This window comes from Morus notabilis, unplaced genomic scaffold (genome assembly GCF_000414095.1).
Source record: "Morus notabilis unplaced genomic scaffold, ASM41409v2 Scaffold342, whole genome shotgun sequence".
In the NCBI taxonomy this organism is placed as follows: domain Eukaryota; kingdom Viridiplantae; phylum Streptophyta; class Magnoliopsida; order Rosales; family Moraceae; genus Morus; species Morus notabilis.
In genome coordinates, this window is record NW_010366042.1 from 867,808 (window position 1) to 875,862 (window position 8,055).

Consider the following 8,055-nt stretch of genomic DNA (forward strand, 5'->3'; position numbering starts at 1 on the left):
TTACTTTGACGTCATTTTTTACTCTGGTGTTCAGCGCTATTTTCTTTTCTCCTAATTAAATTTGAGTTACAAAATAAATTTATACAAAAAAAATACACAAGAAAAAATATTGTAAAAAAAATTAAATTTAAATATTTATAAAAGAAAATACAGTAATAAAAACATAATAAGTTCTTGATACTGTTTATTTTACTGATTTAAATTTAAAATTTAAGTTTTATTACAATAAAAATCACATCTCAATTTAAATTAAAAACTTAAATTCAAAAATTAAAATCTCAAATTAATAAATTAAAAACTCAAATCTACGACTAGTTGGTTTTCATCCCCTCAACTTGCTAAATAGTTGGCAGTTGCAATATGCTCCTTTTTCACTTGATGTCGTTTTTGGTTTCAGTTGCCCTGGAGCTCACGGCGGCGACAAATATGTAGTCCGAATCGAAAAGATCCCAGACAGTTGTGACCGAGCTGCGTGGGTCATTCCAACGGCGGCGGCAAAACTCGCGGGAGATTCGGAGACTTTGCCCATATATATATATATATATATATATATTCGTTTTGAGACCCTCACACTTTTTTCCCTTCTTCTCCACTTTCATAGCTTCGCAGCTTCTCCTACAATGGCCGAAAATGGCGCCATTCTCCACAGACGAGATCCTATTAAGTCGTCAGGTAACTTCCTTCTTCCATTTCAGCTGAATTTGATTCTTTTCTTTGGCTCTCTGGTTTGATTGGTGGGAAAATTGGGGAAAATTTTGAAATCGAAGGAACAGAAAGCGGCTTTTCGCAGTTGTTATAATGATGTTTTGAGCTTTTGAAATGAATGTATGAATTGCCTAGAGTTGATTGGGGTTTATTTTCTTATGTCTGAAAAGGAGGGGAAAAAAGAAAGGAAAAAAAAAAAGAAGAAAAGTTAGCAACTTTGTAATTTGATTTTTTGGGTACAAAATTAGCTGATAAAATAAAATAATCTGAGCCGGTTTATAGGCAGAGATGAGTAGTTTTCTCACCATGGGACAAAATACATTTATTTTTGGTATTTTTTTAAGCAATTATGCTGAGTACTTTGTATTGGCATGAAGATGTAGAAGAGAGTATAAAACCAGGGAGCTGAAAATAAAGCTTGAACGTGATGTTTTTCTTTTATTTATATCATCAAGTTTGCCGATTGAAAAATTTCACTTTGATTATATGAATATAACGTTTATGTTTCTTATCAAAAAGAAGAAAAACAAATACAAAAATTTGTGAGGTGAAGTGATAATCTTGTGCTTTGGTTGTTAGTTGGGAATGTTGCTGCCCACCGCAGGCGACAACATGCAGTTACGGTGGGGAAAGAAAGGCGAGAATCGTTGGTGCGTGCGAAGCGCCTCTGCAGAGTGGGGACCAGTGGTGAGGGTGATGGTGAGGGTGAGGCTCCACTCGAGAGTGGAATGATAATCGAGGAAGAGCAATCGATTTTGGAAGCTCAAACTTCTTCTGCAGTGGAAGAGCTAAAGGCTGCAGTTTCAAATCAGTATGTCACTCTTGATATGCATATGAAAAATAAGGAAAAGCAGTTATTTTCTCGATTTTAATGCTAGTATGGGCTAAATCTTGGCTTAGTTCATTGTAAGAATCATGCTAACGGGGTTAACTCGTATTCATTGTTGAAACAGGGGAAAAGGTGCATTGCAGAAGAGGGTGGCCACTCTTCGTGAACTAAGGCGCATATTGTCAAGATCCGAGTTCCCTCCTATCGAAACTGCTCTCAGAGCTGGAGCAATATCCGTGCTAGTTCAGTGTCTTTCATTTGGCTCTCCGGATGAACAGGTGAGGATATATTCTTAAAGTTCTATTCTTCTTTCTTTACCTTTTTCTTTTGGTTGGATCTGGTTTTGAAATCAATGGAATAATGATGGTCAATGGCTTTTGTAAACAGAAAGACATACACGTGGGGTTTGCTTGCCTAAATCTTTGTGGGGTTCTTTTCTTTTTCTTTTCCTTTTCTTTATTCTTTTTTAAAAAAAAAGTTCTATTCATAAACCAAAGCAATGTTGCAACTTGCAATGATGGTTAATTGCCTTTATAAGCCTAAACACAGAGTAATGGAATTTGCTTGCCTTTGGCATACATCTTTTAGATGCATGTCTGATAGACTAATTGCAGTTAAAAGAGCTTAAGGAAATTTTTTAAATGTTCATTTCTGTCTTCCTTTATATTGCAGTTGCTTGAGGCGGCTTGGTGCCTAACAAACATAGCAGCAGGAAAGCCTGAAGAAACAAAAGCTTTGTTGCCTGCTTTGCCATTGCTCATTCTTCATCTTGGAGGTTCCTTTTAAAATAGTACCTTTCTTCTAAATTCTAGAAAGCTTTGTTGCCTATTACTCATCACTTTTGCAATGACCTTGTAGAAAAAAGTTCCTTGTCTGTTGCTGAGCAGTGTGCGTGGGCATTGGGAAATGTTGCTGGTGAAGGTGAGGAGTTGAGAAATGTTTTGCTATCTCAAGGAGTCTTACAACCTCTTGCAAGGATGATGCTTCCAAACAAAGGTTCTACTGTGAGAACAGCTGCTTGGGCATTATCAAACCTAATCAAGGTGACAAATTCTTCACGCGAAGACTATTTTTATGATACGTGCATATTAACATACACCACTCTTCATTTGAGAAATTGCAATGACCTTTCTTCAAGTTGTTTATTAGTTTGTGTAAAGCATATTGGCAATAGGCAATTATGGATTCATTCTTAACTCAAAAATAAATAAATAAAGATAAACACACACACACACACACACACATATGAATTCATTTTTTCAAAGTTTATTTAAAAGGTAAAGCTGATGTCTTGAACACAGGGACCAGACCCTAGGGCTGCAACGGAACTCATAAAAGTTGATGGCGTATTGGACGCTATTATTCGGCACTTGAAAAAAGCGTAAGTGGAATTTCATCACTGTGGGATTAATTCTCGTTTAATACTGGTCACTATGATTTCTTTAGTGCAAGAAATTGGGAATTGCTATTCCTGATATTGTTTTCCATTTTTCTTTTCATGATAGAGGAAGGTACGTCCCAAAAAATCATGTAAAGACAGAAGAAATCTATGTATAATCAAATTCCTTTTTTAATTTAGGGATGATGACTTGGCCACTGAGGTAGCGTGGGTTGCTGTGTATCTCTCAGCCCTTTCAAATGTTGCTACTGGTCTGCTAGTGAAGAGTGATGTCCTTCAACTGCTTTCGGAAAGATTGGCAACATCAAGTAGTTTGCAATTGCTCATTCCGGTAAAATATAACTGGGTTTGAAATTTTAATTGGAGTTCTTAACAGTCCACAGACTATGTTTACACATGCTTTTCCATCTAGGTTCTACGAAGTTTAGGCAATCTTGTCGCTGGGGATTTACACACGAGTTGTGCTGTTCTTGTTCCAGGACAAGAAATAACAGGCAAGTGAATCAATCCTTTTGCTAATACGAAAAGCGGTAAACTGATTATATATTTTACATAGATTATCTATATTACGAATTCCTAAAAAACAACTGCAGATAAAGTAATAGAAGTCCTTGCAAAATGTTTGAAGAGTGAGCACCGAGTGTTGAAGAAGGCAAGTTAGTTTCTCTTTGTTGTTTTGACATTATAATTAGTTGCAAAATGCAAGTTTTTCTTATGGGGAATAATCATCACTGATGTAGGAAGCAGCTTGGGTGCTATCTAATATAGCTGCTGGTTCCATAGAACACAAGCAGTTGATCTACTCGAGCGAGGCAGTGCCATTGCTATTGCGACTTCTTTCCACAGCACCATTTGATATAAGAAAGGAAGTAGCATACGTCCTAGGGAACCTTTGTGTTGCTCCGACAGGCAGTGACGGAAAGCCAAATCTGATCTTGGAGCACTTGGTTTCACTTGTTGGTAGAGGATGCCTCTCTGGTTTCATTGATCTGGTGAGATCCGCCGATATTGAGGCTGCTAGACTTGGGCTTCAATTCATGGAACTGGTTAGTAGAAAACGTAACGGCTATTTAGTCCTAGTTAAAACTCATATTGATTGTTCAGATACAATTGAGAGATACTGTTTTTTTATTTTTTATTTTTTAATAAATGTTCTGGTTCCTTGTGTTTTGTCACGTGCAGGTGTTGAGGGGGATGCCAAATGGAGAGGGCCCAAAGCTGGTTGAGCATGAGGATGGAATTGATGCCATGGAGAGATTTCAATTTCATGAAAACGAAGACCTTAGAAACATGGCAAATGGTCTAGTTGACAAGTACTTCGGTGAAGAGTATGGTCTTGATGAATAGGCCAATCGGCTTTTTGTGTCTCCTTTGTGAGGAATGTAATTATTTTTATGTGACACATGCAGTTTCTAGTTGACAACAAGACAGAAAACTGAATACAATTCTCTATTTCCGATTGGTGTTAATCTCTATGATATGTCCTGTAGACGATGTTAACATATTCATGGGGGCCGAGAGGCGTTCGCGCGGGGATGGGCCCGACGGGCTGGATGCCAGAAGGAGGCACTTATACTCCACGAGATGGCCTGGCTGTAACAGATTCAGAGATTGCAGTATTCAATCCTGGCGGCTTTAACAAAGGATTGCTCACTGTTTATAGGATTGGTTCTTTACCTTTACCCCGCTATTCCTCTGGAGGAGGTTTTTGGCCTGGAGGCACGGGGGCTCATCGAAGGGAGGCAGTTGCTAGGCTGGGGAGCAGGGGTGTAAAACCAGTTTGTTCTAATGATTAGATAGAAGGATATAATTTATGTCAAAAATTTGACCTCGGAGTATCGCAATGATATTTTACTGCGCTTTCAATAGGCGAAATATTTTGAATCAACCTTTGTAAGAAAAGTATACAATTAAGATGTCAAATTACAATAACAATGATTTAAGTATTAATACAAAAGTATGTATAAACAAAATAAAAATCCAAGAAAAGAATGCTCTACAATCTAAATCTAAATATTGAGGTTGTTGGGTGATAGGGGTCAGGAGGTGCACCAGAGAATCCCAACTAAGTTGGCACCCCTAGCACCCTCATCATCTACCCATCCCCAACATATTATTAATAAGAGAATGGAAAATATCAAAGCAAATCTAACGTCATGCGATCTAATTACATATCAAGAACGTTCTTAGAAACAAAACTAAACTTGTATATATGTTAAGCGGGGAAACGATGCAAAGCAGAAACTGACGCCATAAGGCATAGCCTGAACCACGCCTTTGATAGTCAGAATCTATGATAGATCTCATTAAAAACCTTGCTAGTAAACCCTATGGGAAAAACCTAGCAAGGAAAAAAGAGTGCCTACGCTTGCAAAGTAAAAATCCCCGCAAATCAACAAAATTCAAAAGTAAGCCTCGTACAATCATCTTCATTCGTTGACTGTCTTCACTCCGGGGTACTTTTCTGGTCCGAGTTGATCTTGATCTGTAAACAAAATAGATCAATAAATATGTGAAACAAAACAAGCATACTTGAGCTTTTCATATTAAATATCATATCTGCGACTTAAACACATGAACAAAAAATAAAAAAGTTAAACAGAATAATTACGTGGAGATCATAGTTTTGGATAATCCTCCCAACCACAACAGTTATATCATCCACCTTTCCTCCTTTGTGATGCTTCCCCTCCAATAAACTAGCTCTCACGAAAGGACAATCGCCATACTTGTCCAACGACTTGTAATACGCGGCTTCTGCTATCTCCCTCGCCAACTTCTCCTCCACCGTCTTTCCTTCTCTCTCTGCCTTCGCTACCATCGTCATCGCAATGATTTTCTCAATCTCCTCGACGTGCATGTTGTCCAGCAATCCATCGGTCCCGAGCACGACAAGGTCGTCCACCATAACCGTGACTTCCATTTGAATGGCCGAATCAGGACGGTCGCATGAGCTGTGGTTCCCTAACTGGTAGGGACAGTTGAAGCGGCGCTGCTGAGTCTGCGATTTGTACATCATTTTCCCGTCCCTGAACACCATGAACCCGCTGTCCCCGACATTCGCGGCGCGTAAAACCCCGTCGTTGTGGCTGACTATGCAAGCCGTGGACGCCCCTTGGACGCCAGTTGTGTTGGAGAAAGCCTCCTGGAGAATCTTCTTAGGATCACCTATCGGATTTCCGTCAGTTCCTTTTAGAGCTGCCACTGCATCAGCCGAGTTCTTCATGAGTTTGCGGGCGTAGTGGCCGGAGAAGCTTAAGAAAGTATATAGGCCAACTTTTTGTTATAGAAATTAATAGGTCATAACTTGTCAAGTTATAGTTTATAACCAGATAAATTATGGACAAACTTGTCAAGTTAGGATTCATAGTCGGATAAGTTATGGACAAAAATAGACAATAACTTGTCAAGTTATGATTCATAACTAGACAAGTTATGGACAAAAACAGTAATTTAACCTATTTATTAACTTATGTAAACTATTAACTTATTAATTTTAATTTATCTCAAATCTTAACTTATTTTTCTCTTTCTCCCTCTATATAATAGGAAAAATCAAACCCAAAACTCTAATTCTTTTGGGCCTAAGTAATTGGATGGAATGAACACCCCCAAAGCAAGTGAACAACAAATTTGAAACTCATGAGGCGATGTCGTTTTACTGGACCGTTGTTCTTGCTATATATGATGTCGTTTCCATATTGCTTCATTTTCAAATTTCAATCATCTTCGTGTTTATTGTTGAATTAGATTTTTTATTCGTTTCTCTTTTAACACATTTGATGAATTAGTTATTCTCATTTCTCAGAACAATGTTGCTCTCAGCGATGTTGTCGTTTACTGAGTTCGTCGTTTTGTAAGCCATATTGTTCTTGTCGTTTTTCGGCGAGACAGATCTCCTTGTCGTTTATAAAATTATCTCCTTCCCCATTCTTGTCGTTTACAAGAGACACTCATACAACATAATCGTTTTTCAATACTTGGATATTATCAGACTTGCACATAAATTTTTACAAAGTTTATTTAAAAGGTAAAGCTGCTGTCTTGAACACAGGGACCTGACCTTAGGGCTGCAACAGAACTCATAAAAGTTGACGGCGTATTCGACGCTATCATTCGGCACTTGAAAAAAGCGTAAGTGGAATTTCATCACTGTGGGATTAATTCTCGTTTAAGACTGGTCACTATGATTTCTTTAGTGCAAGAAATTGGGAATTGCTATTCCTGATATTGGTAGAGGATGCCTCTCTGGTTTCATTGATCTGGTGAGATCCGCCGATATTGAGGCGGCTAGACTTGTGCTTCAATTCATGGAACTGGTTAGTAGAAAACGTAACGGCTATTTAGTCCAATTGAAAGATACTGTTTAGTCCAAGTTAAAACTCATATTGATTGTTCAGATACAATTGAAAGATCCTGTTTTTTATGTTCTGGTTCCTTGTGTTTTGTCATGTGCAGGTGTTGAGGGGGATGCCAAATGGAGAGGGACCAAAGCTGGTTGAGCATGAGGATGGAATTGATGCCATGGAGAGATTTCAATACAAAATGGGAAAATATCATAACTTTTTCACATTAAAAAAAATAATAAACATGTATTGGAAATTAAATTATTTGATTGTCTGAATCTATCAACTTAATTTGTTGAGGTAATAAACTAACTATTCATTCTATTAGGGAATCTTGTACTGAGTTGATCCTACAATCGGGACTAAATTCTTAGAATCTAACATTTATCGAACACCCTAACTTATTATAGATTGATTAAGAATCTAAACGCAAGTCTTCAAAATTAAAAGCAAAGCTATGTGAAACGGGTTCAAACTTCATCAATCTCTAATATAAGAAAATGCTAATATTAATCTTAGATTATTAACAATCATGTATTTGTACCAACAATGTCGAACTGCAAATTTTTAATTGAAAAAAAAAAATATGACTGATCTACTCATAAATTCTCCAATTTACCGTAAAAGAATATCATGTACGTATTATTAACATTAACTTCTTTTTTTTTTTTTCCTAATAGAACTTTTATACATGTTTTGTACTCATTTGATTTAATTACGAGAGTCCTAGCCGTAGACCTTTTAGTTTTCTTTCTTCCTTTCTATATTTTATTTTT

The 8,055-nt window shown here is 37.3% G+C and overlaps 2 protein-coding genes across 2 annotated transcripts; one reads left to right on the plus strand and one right to left on the minus strand.

The window, feature by feature from the left end:
• The first annotated feature begins 351 nt into the window (after positions 1-351).
• Positions 352-4,378, plus strand: LOC21407171 (importin subunit alpha-9). Its single transcript, XM_024172945.1, has 11 exons — positions 352-672; positions 1,285-1,516; positions 1,659-1,812; positions 2,207-2,309; positions 2,393-2,577; positions 2,836-2,915; positions 3,114-3,264; positions 3,346-3,427; positions 3,527-3,585; positions 3,674-3,979; positions 4,116-4,378. Exons 1-11 carry the CDS (start codon positions 621-623, stop codon positions 4,278-4,280), a joined length of 1,569 nt encoding a protein of 522 aa, XP_024028713.1. The 5' UTR covers positions 352-620; the 3' UTR covers positions 4,281-4,378.
• A 1,001-nt stretch (positions 4,379-5,379) lies between these two features.
• On the minus strand, positions 5,380-6,159 carry LOC21407173 (probable protein phosphatase 2C 80). Its single transcript, XM_010109276.1, has 2 exons — positions 5,545-6,159; positions 5,380-5,418 (listed from the first exon to the last, which is right to left on the minus strand). The coding sequence occupies exons 1-2, from the start codon at positions 6,157-6,159 to the stop codon at positions 5,380-5,382; spliced, it is 654 nt and encodes a 217-aa protein (XP_010107578.1).
• Positions 6,160-8,055: the final 1,896 nt, after the last annotated feature.